Source organism: Girardinichthys multiradiatus, chromosome 5, assembly GCF_021462225.1.
Source record: "Girardinichthys multiradiatus isolate DD_20200921_A chromosome 5, DD_fGirMul_XY1, whole genome shotgun sequence".
NCBI lineage: Eukaryota > Metazoa > Chordata > Actinopteri > Cyprinodontiformes > Goodeidae > Girardinichthys > Girardinichthys multiradiatus.
The window spans coordinates 8,950,514-8,966,693 of NC_061798.1; the positions used below are offsets into that span (position 1 = coordinate 8,950,514).

Genomic DNA, 16,180 nt, shown 5'->3' on the forward strand with positions numbered 1-16,180 from the left:
AAGTAAGCTTTATAGGACTGGAGATTGAAAATCAGCCAGACATTTTGTGATTGGTGCAGCTATAATCTAGGCTGTACTAAGTCTCCCCAACCAACCAATTCTTTTACAGATTCTGTACTTTAGTTTACAATAAATAATAAAATAATTACTGAGGGTGCTGTACAAAATAAACCACAAAATTTATGTTATGGATTACAATGCAAAGAAAGCCATTAAATAAAGATTGGTGATTTCAGTAAAACATAACTGACTCAAGCAGGAACTAATCTAGTTTGCTTTTAAGTTAAACATACAGCATATGATTATCATACAGCAGCATGAGAATTGACTCTTCCACAGTGTCTTTCACTTCTGCAGCAGTAAAATATACAATTAGTTAAGAACCATTAAAAGCAGACAAATGACACAGCTTTTCAATTTTTTGCGTACTTTTTCAGAGCGAATAGATTTAATGAGTAAACCCCTGTCTGAAACTTGTGAGTTCAAGACATTGTTGAGCTTGATGTCACTGTTCCAGGCCACAAAATGCGAAATATCAACACCAATAAAGTCAAAATAGAGCTAGTTGTTGGTAAGGGAATCAGATGCCTATGCAAGCCATTCTCCTGTGTTTTCCTATGTGTTTTCAGCAACATTTACTGTGGAAATAAAAACACTGAAGTCTAAAACACAGGATGAAAAAGTGTGACGGCAACTAATTTCAACCAAGCATCAGGGATTGAATTCCTTCTTTTTGCTATGATTGGCAAATAAGAAGGAAATTCCGCTGTTTGCAGTGGATCACTGCTCTGTCATATAAAGCATAGACTGAAATTAGGATAATTGGTCTGCTTTTTGACACTTCCTTCCATTGTGAACTGACTGAAACTGAAAGGGACATTTTAACATCCAAGTTCCCTGGGTTCATTTCTTAACCTCTACAGAAATGGCTCATCTTCTCTGCTGACCTTACCTGAAACAGTCTCCCAAAAAGGAAATTAACACCACCAGCACTTTGTTTCTGAGCCAGACAGGAGCAGTCCAACTACAAAGAGCTTAATCTATTTATAGGAAAACACTGCTACAGTACAGCGATCGGGGCGGAAAAGGAACTCCACAAGATGGGAAGATAGCAGGACCCCTAAATGACATGCCAAGTGCAGCGATCAACAAGATAATTTGCCATTCTCAAACTTTAAATGTGAACGTAGTTTCTCATGTGTCATGAAATGATTCTCCTACAGTCTACAGCTTCACTTGTAACTCCACCAGAGATAAGATACAGAGTACCATTAGAGCTGTCCCAAGCCATATTTCAAGTTCAGAAGAAAAAAATGGGAGTACCTTTTATTTCTGAAAGCAAGGAACAACAGTTCAATTAGCATTAAATAAATTAGCATTAAATCTTAACAATTAGAGCATTACAGAACTTTATGGTGCCAAAATCACACCACAGCAATAACTTCAGAGTTAGCATTTCCCTAACCAATTTACCCAGATGAAATTACCCCAAGACAGTTGCTAAAAGTTATTCCGTTTCATATCTTGTGACGTATATGGCCATATTAAAAAACATACGTTTTTATGAAGGTGTAAACATCAAAAGTGAAGCGGAGTTTGTGAAACATCAAGATGCATGTGTGTCACAATAGATGCTCCTCTGTTTTGTATAGTGCATCTGTACTGGGATAAAATGTGGGCAATTCACATTTTACTACTGCATCAGGGCGGGCTATGTTATATTTACAATAATATCACCATTCTGTTTTTTTTGTTTTTTTTTCCATATTTTACCATTAACTGGCCATCTGTGAATGCAAGTCTAATGCTCTTTAAGTGTCCATAAGTAGTCAAATTATTGTTAGCAACTCAGAAAATAGGTTGGGTTGCCTTCAGTTGGAGCCAATCCAAAAGTTCAATGTTCATGTGGAGGTGCGTGAATCTTCATCCTTACAGAATATCTACATGGTGTAGCATGAAATTAGGTATGTTATTATCAGGCCACTTGACTAAAGGCTCATTTCCATTAGTATCATCAGCCACCCAGAACAAAACTGTCAGCACCTTGTCATTGGACCATAGTGCTGATTTTAGCGTTGCCATTTTCCTTAAAGCTTAGAAAATGCTTGTTCCCCTTTGTGAGATAATATAGCAGGTTTGATTCTCGCAACTCAACCAATGATGCCACCCTCTAACCAACATGTGGTCAGCGGCTTTCTGACATTGTATTTTCAGCTAGACCCGGCTGGCTTGGAACCCCGGGCCATGTAGATACTGATCAAGTACCAGTACCTAATGGAAACTCCTAAAAGCCAAGTCGAGCCGAGCCGGGTATGTAGTAGTAGAAAAACAAACAATAGCGTACATTCCATAGTAAAAGGCTGTCCAAACTACTACTTATGCGCAGTACACAAGTACAGTAAAGCTCAGGATTATTCAGACCACTGTCAGATTTTGGTTTAAAGCAACCTTTTAATTTTATCAACATGTTTCTTCTGACTGAAAGTCATGTTATCATTTTATAGTCTCAGAGTGAAACCTTGAATCTTATTGAGAATCTGTGAAAAGAGCTAAATATTAGGGTGATGGAAAGAAGCCTTCCAACTTAATTGAATTGGATCTTATTGAAAAAGATAAATTATTGAAAAATAACCTGCAAATAGCTTGTCATAAATTATAAGTTTGATTGCTATAATGCCAATAAAGCTTTTCACAATGATTATATAGAAGCCAATAAATAATTTTTGGTATTGCATTTTTTGTTAAAATGTAAATAAAAACAAAGAAAAAAACTTGATATCATATGTCTATTGTCTTAGTATATGTTAGGAAATGCCTCTGTCATCAGAGACACACTTCTTTTTGCAAAAGAAATCGAAGTCTGAGGTGTATGAAAAATGTTGGACTTAAGTGTAACTGACATCTAAGGCAAACGCTCCACATTTTGTTCTTTACTTGATGTTAAGAACAAAAAAATATTGTATTGCTGGTACCAAAATTGGTACCAGGTAAATGAGCATCGTTCTTGCCCAGAATGAGCAAAAATCATAAGCTTCCAACACCAAGTTGATGCAGTCATTGCCTTGAATCATTCCACCCCTACGTCTCACAGCAGCAGGTCTCACAGAGCCTGCTATTTCCTGAAACCTTAAGAACCATGGCCTCGGACTTGGAAGAGCTGATCTTCATCCCAGCCGCTTCACACTCGGCTGCGAACCGCCCCAGTGCATGCTGTAGGTCTTGGCTAGAGGGGGCCAGCAGAACCACGTCATCTGCAAAAAGAAGAGACGAGATCCTCTGGTCCCCAAACCAGACCCCCTCTGGCCCTTGGCCAACCGGTAGTCCTTCTCCATGGCCTCACCGAACTCCTCCCAGGTCCGCGTTTTTGCCTCTGCCACCGCCTGGGCCGCGGTAGGCTTGGCCCCACGATACCTGTCAGCTGCCTCAGGAGTCCCACAAGCCAACCACAGCCGATAGGACTCCTTCAGCTTGACAGCCACTCCAGAGTAGAAGAGAGTCCAGCCTCTCTCAAGGAGTTGGGTTCCAGAGCCCACGCTGTGCGTGGAGGTGAGCCCGACTATTTCTAGTCGATATCTCTCGACCTCTCACACAAGCTCAGGCTCCTTCCCCCCCAGCGAGGTGACATTCCACGTCCCTAGAGCCAGCCTAAGCATCCGGGGATCAGGCCGCCGAGGTCTCCACCTTCGTCCGCTGCCCAATCCTCTTTGCACCGGTCCCTCACAGTTCCCCCTGCAGGTGGTGGGCCCACTGGGGGATGGTCTCGCGTCTCTTGTTCAGGCTTGGCCAGGCCGGGTCCTGCGAGGAGCAACCCATCCACCAGGCGCTCTCCGATGAGTCCCGACCCCAGACCTGGCTCCAGGGTGGGACCCTGGCTCCGCCGTACCGGGCGACGTCACGTGCCTCGATTTTGTAGTCGTCATGAGGGGCTTCAGCCTTAATAGTTATTCAGTAATTCACAGCTTTAATTAATTGTGACCTTACTCTTGGCCTCTTAGTGGTGAAGCTGTGAAAGACTGGAACTGTTCTGGAATCAGCATCACTGGTGCTGATTCCAGATAGTAATTGCAATTAATGACAATGACAAGAGTACATCTCCTCTGGGTAAGGCAACACTCTCTGCCTCTTGCGTATCAGCTCCTCCAGTCCTCCGGGGGCAGTGCATTAAAGTATCTAATTGTTCACAGGCTGACAGCTGATCTTCTTGAAATCTTGCATCTCAAGTGCCACCCGTCGAAAAATCAGCTAGAGGCCACTGCACTCCCTTGTAGGCAGCACGTTCTACCAGCGATGTAAGTTATTTGAGGATGGAGAAGCCTCACTGTTTTGCCAGGAAAAATTCAAAATGACCATTAGCTCCGAGCGGATCTGATTCCAAGACAGCGACTTTTTGAGCTGCACAAACAGAGAGATCACATTTCTCTGTGGGCTGTATGTCTTGGAGGTCATGTCCTCAATGTAAGGTCAAATACACCCACAATGGAAGTTTTAGGGCTTTAGGGCATGTGTTAATGTGTGTGGATGCTTGTAGAGGCTTTGGAAATGTATTAAAACTCTTTGAAGGTTTCCACATTTTGACATGCTACAACCAAAAGCTTCACTGCTTTTTAAGAAGATTTTATGTGATAGAGCAACACAAAGTAAAACAGAAATTTAAAGGGGAAAGATAATAAAAAAATGGCTTTTCCATTTTTTTACAAATATGACTGTTTAAACCATCTGTAATTTCCACTATTAATACACGGGATATATCTGTCTTCCTTCTTTGAAATAATCCATGTGAAATATTCTGTTATATTTGTTTGAAGGTATCTCACTGCATATTTCTTTAGTTTTTACCATTTCTAATTCATCTGGTGTGCGTATATTTGTGAAATGTGTTAACTTGATATATATACGATTGTTTTTCATCATGTGTGGGGGTCTCTCAGGTTTTGAAAATCAGCTGACAATTTTAAAATCTTGCCGTGTGAACCAGGCATTAGATGTTGGTCTGTGCAGCTCCTCCAGAGGTACCATGGGCCTCTTGGGTGCTTCTCTGATTAATGCGTTCATTCCCCAGCCTGTCAGTTTAGATGTCTTGGTAGGTTTGTAGTTGTGTCATACTCTTTTTGTTTTCAGCTGATGGATTGAACAGAGCCTAACGTTACTTGAACCTCCACCCAAGTTTCTCCCTGACCTGTCTGCTGTGTTACTTGGTCTTCATGATGCTGTTTGTTCTCTGATGTTCTCTAACAAATCTGAAGTATTCATTTGAAAATCAATTTGTCATCATCATGCATCATTTTTCTCCCACTTCAGATTTATGTGCTACTTTCTGTTGGTCTGTCTCATAAAATCCCAATAAAACACATGGACGTTTCCAATAGTAACGTGACAAAAAGTGGAAAAGAATATTTCTTCCCGGCAGGGTTGATGAGGCAAGTAGTTCCATTTAGAACCAACATCTGTCTGTCTAATTTCACATTCTGGTATGTTATGTTTTGGGAATATGGAAGGGAAAGAAATGCTCCAAAATGAAGGAGCGGAACATTAACTCTACCATTCTGTTCATCCAGCTCGTTGCCGATCTCTTGGCCCATTGTCTTCTGTCGGCTGATGACAGCTGCTAGTGCATCCAGGCCTGCATCCTGGGCTGAAAGAAAACAAAGCAACCATGGTACTGGTGAAAGAAAGCAAAGGAAATAATAATAACTAAAAGATGCTAACACAAAATCAAAACAACATTCATGTGACTGGCATAAAAAAATTAAAAGGAGGGAAAAAAATTACATTGCAACTTCTGTAGGTGTGCATGTTGGAAAATCACCCAGTTTTTTTAATGTTAAGCTGCTGCTATGACTTGCTTAGCACCAGTTCTTTGTGCTTCCACCACAGCTGGTTCTGACCAGACCAATATCCAGTTATAATATGGTGGGGGGAGGGGTTAAAACACTGAAGTTGGTTTCATTTTTTTTTTTTTATTTGCCTAAATGCAAACAAGGACCAATAACAGAGCTTCAACACTAGGAAAACATTACATTAGGAAATTGGGCTGCTCATGGTGGAGCATGTTTGTTTGCAGAGATAACCAGTATGAGCTGTGAAGGTGAAACATTTGATTATGAACCTCCACACACACACACCCCCGCCACCACCCAAAAAGAGGTGGAAACAAACATTTATTGGATGAGACACTCATAGTGACGTGATTATGTGGTTCTGGAAACTGGATCTTTTATAGAACCAGGTAATAAGTGTCTCTAGCGCCACCTCTGATTAAGCACTGGGACCACTTTGGTGGAGAAATCCTACATGTTGCACCTTCTCTGGCTTTTCAGACAGTTAAATTTGTTGACTCACGCACTTCGCTGAAGATGAAAAACTAGATCCCTCATCAGTCAGTTTTCTCATTCAGCAGCTGGTAGATCAGCTTTGTTGGATGGAGACTTTTTTTTGGGGGCATTGAGGCAGCGTTTTTGTTCAGACGCATCATCATCACCCAGAAAAATGACGATAATCATCACCAAACCTACTTTAGACGGATGTGTATTTTCTGTGGAGGTGGCTATCATCTGACCAGCAGCCTGGTATCATTAATGATGATGAAAATCTGCTTGTTTTCTTCAATCTTTATACGTTTTATTTGAATGGCACAAAACAAACATTCCAACATCATCTCCGTGGTGACTGGAGTTTTGAGATTCATAACTGAATCCCTCTCATCCAATCATCCATAGTCCACGACTGCATCTCTTCAGCCCACTGGAACCTTGTTTTCTTCTGTTTAGTTGGTAATGGTGGTTCTAGCTCCACTTTTCTGGAAGTACATCCAATATTCTTGAGCTGATTTCGTACACTTTGTTGACAAACACCGACTCCTGTTTCTGAAAATTACTCTTCCCTTTCGTTCTAAGGCCGGTTGTTTGAGTTTTCTGTCCTGCCGCCTGCCTTAGTCTACCTGGACTCCTATGCTGCTTGTACTTGTCTCTAGGTTTAGACCCAGCTGACTGGGCACAAACATTCCCTTTTGCCAGACTCCATGTTGATTGACTGGGTGATTGGGTGGTGTAATCTCTCTCACTGTTTCAGCTGAAGAGCCCCCTGTTGGAGATATGTTTAGTGCCAATCAGTCAGCTGCAATAGCTCATCAAGGTCTGCAGGGTTCTTTTAACCACAGGCTCATCTGCAGTAACAGGAAATTCTCATATCAAGCATGCCTAAGCAAAATTTTGAACTGAGTCCATTTTTTGACACTTGGTTCTGATTTAGTGTATGTTGGGCTATGCCCCTAAACGTTTGATCAGCTGATGAACAGCCTGTTTGAGTTTAAATACACTTTTCAATAAATTGCTCACTCTACTAGCTTGGGGTCTTGCTGTTTCTTCTTTTTTCATATTAAAGCTCAAATTACTTCCTTGTTATCTTCCAGCAGAGAGAAATGCAAATACTTGTAACTTTTTCCTCTTTCTCAAGATTGTGATCAGGAGTGTCAACACCTCCCTAGCTTACATTTGGTTGTTAGCCAGTTATATCATTAAATAAAGCCACACACACACAACATATTTAAAGGCTAGCTTTGGTTGTTAGATCCCAAAATAATATTTTATCCATCCCAACTCTATGAAGTTCAAATTACCATCAATGATTCTCTGTTGTTGCTGTTTAATCTCCCCAAACAACAGCCCCTTGGTCTCCTCTGACTCCTCAATGAGCCAAGGGTTGGTCGTACTCCCTCCACCCGCTGCTCCTCCTCCGCCCATCAATGTGGATCTGTTGTTCGAAACAATGACAGTTTTCACTTTTTAGCAATCGGCAAACATTTCAAAACACACACCTAGCATAATGCATAATAACTGGAAGATTTTTAGTGAAATGTTTGTTTTATCTGAAAGTCCCCCAGAGCTCAAGAGTCTAAGCTAAATTTAGTCAAAAGCAGTTTTATCTAAATACTTTTTTTTAACAAAACAATTTCAATAATTTGTTGAACCAACATTTGCTGCAATTACAGCTGCAAGTCTTGCAGTATGTCTCTACCAGCTTTACAGACTGCAGACTAGAGCAGCAACTAGCGATTGTTTTGCTAACTGAATAATCTGTTGATTACTTTTTCAGTTAATCCATTGATAATCGTATAGCAAAAGGTGCTTAATAGGGGATTTCTTTACAGAATTTGAACCAGGGGAAGCTAAAGCTATGCCACTTGAGGAGTTCTGGGTAGAGCATATTTATGTATATGTAAATGTATATATTTTCCGTACCATTTTGGCCTAATTACTGCTCTGAGTGGGTTGTTTTTTCAGCAAATGGTTTTAGAGTCTGTATACTCCAGTTAACAATTATTTGATTACTAAATTAGTTACGGATTATTTCAATAATTGATTCATCCGATTGTTTCTGCCCTACTGCAGACTGAAGTTTTTCTTTTTAAGCTCAGTGGAATGAATTTTCAAGTCTTACTTCAGATTCTTAATTGAATTTAGATCTGGACTTTGACCGGGCCATTCTAAAACATGAATATGCTTTGATCTGAACCATTTCATCATAGCTCAGTCAGCTCATGGCTGACTGTTTACGGCCATTATTCTGCTGGAAGGAGAACCTCTGTCTCAGTCTGGAGATTTCTGCAGCATCTAATCTAATCCAATCCATTTTATTTATAAAGCACATTTAAAAACAAATTGTTTAAACCAAAGTCAAGAAAAACATTCCCACAGCAACAAGCTGCCACCATCATGTTTCATAGTGGGGATTATGTGTTCAGGGTGATGTGCAGTGTTAATTTTCCTATACCTAGAGTTTTACATATAGCCTAAAGTACTACATTTTGTTCCCCTCTGACCAGAGCACCCTCTTCCACACAACCGTTGTGCCCACTGGTTTTGTCAAACTTTTTTCTTGGCACTTTTTTAAGAAACTGCCAGATTTCTGGAACATACAACTAATAATTATTTTGTCAACTGATGTCTCACCTGAGCTTGGGGCCTTGCAACTCCTCCAGAGTTACCACGGGCCTCTTGGCCGTTTCTCTGATTAATTCTCCATACCACAGTTATTACATTTTTATTTAGAAAACATAATGTGAAAACAACGTATAATTTTCCTTCCACGTCACAATTATGCACGGCTTGTAGCCAAATAGATGAAAACCCAAAAAAATCCATCGAAGTTAATGGTTGTAATTTGGGAACTGGTGAGAAACTTTAAGACGTATGGATCGGTGGTTTATTAATCCAAATCTTTAGATGTTAAAGTGATACTTCTTCAGAAGTTGGCACCAAATCAACAGGAGGCCGCTCAGAATGCAAGCTGAGGTTGATACCGTCAGTGAAGCAGAGGAGACGTGGCATTTAGACGAATCTTTCTAACAGGTTTGATTATTATTAGACCAAGTGTTAGACATCCACTTCCTCCCTTCTAGAACCTATTGTGTAAAGATCCAATTAAACAGTCTGCAGAGAGTACCAGAATCAGTCAGGCACATCTTCTGGCAGCCATAAAGAAGATGACTGTCATCACTGAGCATCCAGATCCTGACTGAGCGACATGGACAGGAGAGATTTAACTAATTACAGCCATTTCCTGTACAACCAAAGACAGGGAGAGGTTAGAGCTGTAAAGGTGGGGTCCAAAGGGCAAAATGTTGAGTGGAGCTTTTAAAAGGCGGCATGTCGTTTTTTTGGATGTTGTCCAAAATAGAGACACTTTGAATTTAAAAGTTAAAGTTCTGTTGGCAAGCTTGATGCCGTTTGTTCTACTCTATTTACTCCAACAACAAAAAAAAAGTAGCTTAGATCATTCAAGCAAGGCCAAATCCATCCCCTCCCACACTTCTGTCCTCTCAGGCCACACAGTGGGAATGGGTCTGACGCCTTCCCTCGAATCCAAAATTACCCACCACATATCACTATTAGTCAGGTCTCATTGAGCAAACCGAAAGCCATAAAACCACATGATTACAGTTTGCCGAGCTAATTTATTAGCAAGTATCGTTTTTTTTTGTTTGTAAGGAAGCCTTTTATGTAATTGAGTGTGTGGTCTGTAAAAAGATGAAAGCTTCACTACATCAGTCCCAAACGCGAAGCTTGTGAAAAATATCGGAGAAAGGCAAAGTCAAGGCACCAGCAGCAGTGCTCCTTTAAATCCGACTGATCTAATGAAACTGATTCTGCTGTGATTTAAATCGTCTACATCACGTGCTTAGAAAGCTTTTTTTGTCTGTGTTTATCTTCTGTAGGGCTAAAAATAAAAAGGTGGGTATTTCAAAATAAAATTATTCACCAGCGGGAGAATCTCACAGCATGGCATCACTTCCTTTTCCTGACCAAACAAATACCACCTGTTTGTAGGTGTGGGTGGGTATTTCAGGGGCCACCCCATGTGTAAAGAACAAGTGAAGAAGTCCAATGACAAATAATAACCCATAAAGTGACCAAAACTGCAGACAGATGGACTTCCTTCCAAGTTGTACCGGCATCAGTCATTCACTCTAGAAATCTGGCCATTTTGGTGTAGTGGCAGCGATAGAGAGCGTGACCCATGTACTCAGTCCTTGACGTGGCTGTCCCGGGTTCGAGTCCTGGCCCGGCAACACTGCAAACATCTAGAAGAAAGTGCTCTGGGCAGATGAGGTGAAATTTTTTTTTTTTTTAGGTCTACATGCAAAAAAAAAAAGACAACACTGTACATGTACCTGAACACGGCATCTGCATGGTAAAACATGGTGGTGGCAGCATCATGCTGTGGTGAAGCTTTTCTTCAGCAAGGACCATGCATCCTTTTCCTTCCGCTTCACGACTTTGTGCTAGGCTGTGGCGTCTATCACATATAATTCTAATAAAATGCTTGGAAGTTTGTGGTTGTAACGTGGCAAAATCTTGGAAAGTTCCGGGGAGTGTGAAAATGTAGTTGGGGAATATTTTCTTTTTTTCTAATACCTACTTATCCAGACATGGAAAAAGACTGCCTAGGGAGCCCTGCAAGAAATTTAACTTTTACTATTTTCTCTTTCAGCTTCTTGCAGATTCTTAAACTTTTGAAGGGAATCATGAGCTGGAGTGAAGACCGCTTGCTCTCCAACATCATTTACATGATGTTACCGCTCATTGGAGTGAAAGGTCACATTATTTTGTACCACTGGATCCCAGTGTGGCTTAATCTGTATTCTCAAAATCAAAATCCATTTATGTAAAGTGACAATCATGCTGGATTTGTGTGCATATTGTATTTTATCAATGTATGATCAGATACAGGATTATCTGATTCCTCCACATGGTAATACCTGGACGGTTCAGGCTCTGTGATGTCTCCTTTGAAGGTGGCATTGAGCTGCTTCTCTCTGGTTAGCAGCTCATCAATGAGGTTCTGCCTCCTGTCAGCTTCTGACTGCATTCTGATTGGGGCAAATTAAGGTCAAACCATCACCTTTTATCATCTTCAGTCACATTGGACTCAAGGAAATCTCCTGATCATGAGTGACTGTTCACAATGTGATGGTTAACTTTTTTAGAGAACACTAACACCCTCTACAGGAAAACCACCATTACTGCAAGCAGAACCAACACTCCAGGAAAACGGTAATCTCAATCTCATGACTTTTAGAGCTTGTCACATTGTCAGGAAGAAAAGGATACATGCGCCGAGACGAGGAGCTTCTTAACAAGCCCTCTTTGAGCTGAGCAATATTCTGTTTGAGTTTCTGAAGGGATGCTCGTAGCGTCATGTTTATCTGGAAAAAAACAGAGCACCCAGGTGAACATAAAAGCACTGTTTCATGAGGGGAAAAGAGAAGGTAACAGCCCACCTTTGCAGGGTTTCCCCCCGTTCTGTGCTGCCTGTTCCTTTCATGGATGTTTTCTGCTATCTCCTGAGCCAGGCGGCAGGTGGCGTCATAATTCTGCAACCTGCAGGAAATGTGGATGGGAAGGAAGATGTGCAACATGAAGCCACCACAGACCTATTTCTTGAGCAAGGTTTAAAGAAGAGCATTTTATTCATAAACCTTAATTATACCAACTTTGTACAGTGCTAAAATATTCAAGCAGAATGCAACCTGAAGGCTGTTTAAGCAGCAACTTCATTCTCAAGAGGGGCTTTTAACAGCAAGCCTGTCAAACAATATGATCAATGTTTACAAAACTTCACACCATAAAAAAAAGTTAATGCTTTTTACTGACTAAATGCTGATGTGCAAACTAAATTTCCTTACAAGCAGAGATTAAAAACAAACTGCCTGTGGAAAGGTTTTAAAGACGAATGACAAACGGAGTTGCTATAAAGTGTGACCTATTTGGAAGGTTTTCCAGGAGAAAACCTATTTTCCCTAAAAAGGTAATAGAAGTATGACTTGTTTGGATGAACAACAGGAATTCTGGTACAATTTCCTTTACAGAGATGAGATCAGAGTAGAAATGCTTGGCCATCGTGCACAGATCTAGATAAAACAGTCCAACATATCAGGACACACACCTCACACCAACTGTCAAGTACGGTGGTGGAGGACTCGTGATACGGGTTTGTTTTCCAGCCACAAGACCCGTGGTACCTTTCAGTCATTTAGTCGACCATGAACTCATCAGCACACCAAGGGGTTCTAAGGAGAAATATGAGGCCTCTGACTGACAGCTGAAGATTGGTTGACCCTAGGGAAGGCATAAGGACAGCGAGGCCAAATAATGCAGCAAATCTACAACAAAATGACTGAAATAACACAGATGTTGCAGTTCAGACCTCAACTGCAACAAAAGGCTGCATTGGGACTTTAAGAGAGCTGTAAGGAAATTTAGGTGTACAAACCTCAATGAACCGAAGCAACACTGTAACGAAGAATGGATCAAAACTTCTCAACCACCCAGGTCGGATTACTGTCAGACCGTAGAATCAAGAAGTCACTTAAATAAAACCTGTCTGACAACATGAAGTAGGCTAAAAGATCTCAAAAAGCAACATATCATGGCCCAGTCTGAAGAATACCAAGAACAGATTAGAAACAAAGTCACAGAGATTTATTTATGTCTAGTGTTATGGTCTGGGCCCGCTTTGCTGCTTCGCCACATGAACGACTTGCTGATGAAGCCGTGAATTCTGCAATTTTAGCAGCAAAGAATCCTTCAAGAGGCTGTCTAGTCCTTCAGTTCATGATCTTAAGATAAACTACAAGTGGGTTAAGCAGCAGAACAATCTGAAGCACACCAGCAACTCCACCTCTGAAGGGCTCAGACAAAGACGGTTTCAGAGTGTCCCAGCCGGGTACTCCAGCTTCCTCCCACAGTCCAAAGACATACCTGTTAGGTAAACTGGTCTCTCTAAATTGCCCCTGAGTGTGTGCGTGGTTGTTTGTCCTGTATGTCTCTGTGTTGCCCTGCGATGGACTGGCGACCTGTCCAGGTTGTACCCCGCCTCTCACCCGTAGAGCGCTGGAGATAGACACCAGCTCCCCGTGACCCACTATGGAATAAGCGGTATAGATGATGAATGAATGAATCTTTAAATACTCTTAAAGTTTGTTTGATGATCTGTAACATTTAGGTGTAACAAGAAGAAAAAAACTATTAAAATCTATAAGGGGGCAAACACTTTCAAAGCACTATATGTACATTTCAGGTGAATAAGGACATTTCACAGCTATTTAGGTATACTTGACATTTTGACTGTTGTTTACATGAACTTTATGCCTTCCATGTTTCTATTTTGTCAAACAGCCAAATACAAGCTTAATAAATCTGTTTAACAGCACACAATCCACTCTGTTCCAGTGGGACGGGATTTCCTGTCAGGAATGCCACCAAATGGTTTTTGATGATCCATTTAGTGTGTTTCTTAAGTTCGGGAGACGTGAGGCTGTTTACAGTCAGAATCTGGAGACTTTTCTGCTGAATAAATCCTAAAATTACAGCTCAACATATTCATACTAATTACTGAAATTATGCATAAAATGTCTAGTAAGCTCCTAACAGCTCAGGCAATAGACTCAGATCTTCCTAACTTAAGAAACACATTAATAATAATATCAAAAACGCAGCCAGTGACAAAAAGCGACCCACTATTGTGACAATGGCTGTTTAAGCTTACCATCATAACAGATTGTGGAGTTTAACAATACATCTCTGCTACTAGTTGTCATGCGCAGTACTGTCTGAATTTATGTGGGAAAAAAAGAGCCCAATATTGTCTCCATTGCTCCTTTTTTCTTTAAATGCAGTTACAAAGATTGCTTTAAAACTAAATCTAAACACTGTCCCATATTTGGCTAACTTTGCTAAGGAACTAGCAACCGGTGAAGCTAAATGGGCTTAATAAAGAAACAATCGGGCGTAAAGAAGACACGCGTTGCTGGTAATGATACATTTGAGACGGAAGATATAACCACCTACCAGGGATCCTGAGACATTATGATAAAAGTTAAGTATCAATCAAAATAGCACAGATTCAGGCAGGGCAGTAATCACTAACAAAACGTCCCTTGTTTTGGATACGACGTAACTACGGCAACCGGCGAGGACAATTTGGAGACAGAAAGACACTGGCGTTATTTTCCACCAACTAAACCACTGGCTCCCAAAGGACAAAGCGCACAACAATATAAATACTCGAGTGGTTAGAAGTATTTACTGTTCTTGGCATGACCTATAGAAGCAGCAATGTGCTGTTCTTAGGGTTGTTTTTTAATGTTTCCATTTGCAATCATTTTTTGCTGTTGATAATAGTGAACAAAGCAAGTTTCAATTTCAATTTAACAGCCTTGACGTGCAGCCGTGGCAGTAACTCTGCATGTACATGCACATTCCTAATGATAAAAACGGAGAGAAATCTTATTTGTGATGCATTTTATTTTGGTCCTTTAATTGTAATACATTTTGGCACTGTGTATTATGTGTCAAGCATGATAGCTGTTCCTTGTTGCAACACTTAACTCAAAGTCACACAGAATAAACATCACATTGTTACAGAATCCTTTCATTGGAGTCTCTTATATGACAATTCCAAGTATCTAAATCCAAGCATAGCTTAAAATACTTGTGCTTTGAATTTATTTGTTTTTTCTTCACTTAAGAGGAACTAACCATCAAAACTAATAAATGAAATAGGTTTTTTGCCATCCTGACTTTATTGTTTATGGGTGGGAGATGTAGCAGATTTGAGCTAAGGAAGTAGCAGCCGCATTCTGCTAAACCTGCCTTACAGACCATCATACAGCTAAGTATGTCTGCAATACCAGCACAGATGCTGGCTTTAATTCATATGCTTTAAGATTTTGTATTTAAACTTTATTTTTCTTTAACTGATAGAATACCAGCAGAGAGTAGTGTAAAATTTGGTTCCACTACATGAAGAGCCCACGTGTGAGAGGTAGTACATGTTTCGTAACCAAACAAAACTTGTGTTTGACCGAAAACACATTTGTGTTGTTCAGAATAACAAATCTAGGAATTTTTGAAGTCTTCCTGGAAAACAACTACTTGACATTTTGATTCCACAGATGAGGCAATTTCACAGAAAAACAACATCTCCTGAATGCCTTGTTGTGTTTAGAAATGTAACTTTAGGTGTTCGCTCCAAAATAATACATCCTTTTCTCAGCAATACCTTTATTGATTTTCATAAGTTGCAAACCACACACAAGCCATTAAGACACTTTAAATCCAGCCAATGAGCAGGTAGAACATGCTGCAAGGTCCAGCCAAATGTTGTTTTTAAAATGGTAATAGAACAATTTAAAAATTAGAGGACAAGAGTGAGGTGAAAAAGCCTTGTCTATCAAACATGTTTCTTGTTTTCAAAAGATGATTTCCTATTTCAAAGGAAAATAAGCTATCCAAACCAATCTGACCATTTGTTAAAACGCAATTTCCCGCCTTGCGACATCCTGCTAAATAAGCTAGAGGATCTGATAAAGCAAATTATTATGCTTTAGTCTAAAGAAATTCAAAAACAGAAAAGTAACTAAGCCTGGAAAGGGTTAGAAAGCAATTTATGGTTTTGGAACTTCACTGAAATTTACTATTATACACAAATGAAGAAAACAGAGGGGAGACTTTCCGGGAGAGGCCGGACAACCAAAGTTACTCCAAGAGAGCATCAAAGACTCATCCACAGCGGCTGCAAAAGAACCCAGAACAACATCTGAAAATCTTTAGACCTCAATTACTCCAGTGAAGGTCAGAGGTGATTCAACAATTACAGCAAAACAGCCCCCATGGGAAAG

At 40.4% G+C, this 16,180-nt stretch overlaps 1 protein-coding gene and 1 long non-coding RNA gene across 3 annotated transcripts in view; both read right to left on the bottom strand.

The window, feature by feature from the left end:
• Positions 1–14,504, bottom strand: part of stx8 (syntaxin 8) — a 65,262-nt gene extending 50,758 nt beyond the window's left edge. Inside the window, exons 1-8 of one of the 2 annotated variants that reach the window (XM_047364393.1) lie at positions 14,349–14,434; positions 12,772–12,839; positions 12,445–12,617; positions 11,780–11,879; positions 11,610–11,704; positions 11,258–11,368; positions 7,616–7,749; positions 5,540–5,632 (exon numbers count right to left, since the gene is read on the bottom strand). In XM_047364393.1, the coding sequence (XP_047220349.1) occupies positions 5,540–5,632; positions 7,616–7,749; positions 11,258–11,368; positions 11,610–11,698 (427 nt within the window). In that variant the 5' untranslated portion in view covers positions 11,699–11,704; positions 11,780–11,879; positions 12,445–12,617; positions 12,772–12,839; positions 14,349–14,434. Of the gene's footprint in view, positions 1–5,539; positions 5,633–7,615; positions 7,750–11,257; positions 11,369–11,609; positions 11,705–11,779; positions 11,880–12,444; positions 12,618–12,771; positions 12,840–14,348 lie in introns of both variants that reach the window. The other variant, XM_047364391.1, reaches the window with a different exon arrangement.
• LOC124867790 lies at positions 9,024–11,245 on the bottom strand. Its single transcript, XR_007038148.1, has 2 exons — positions 10,670–11,245; positions 9,024–10,594 (listed from the first exon to the last, which is right to left on the bottom strand). It is a non-coding gene; the product is annotated as an uncharacterized LOC124867790 (long non-coding RNA).
• Positions 14,505–16,180: the final 1,676 nt, after the last annotated feature.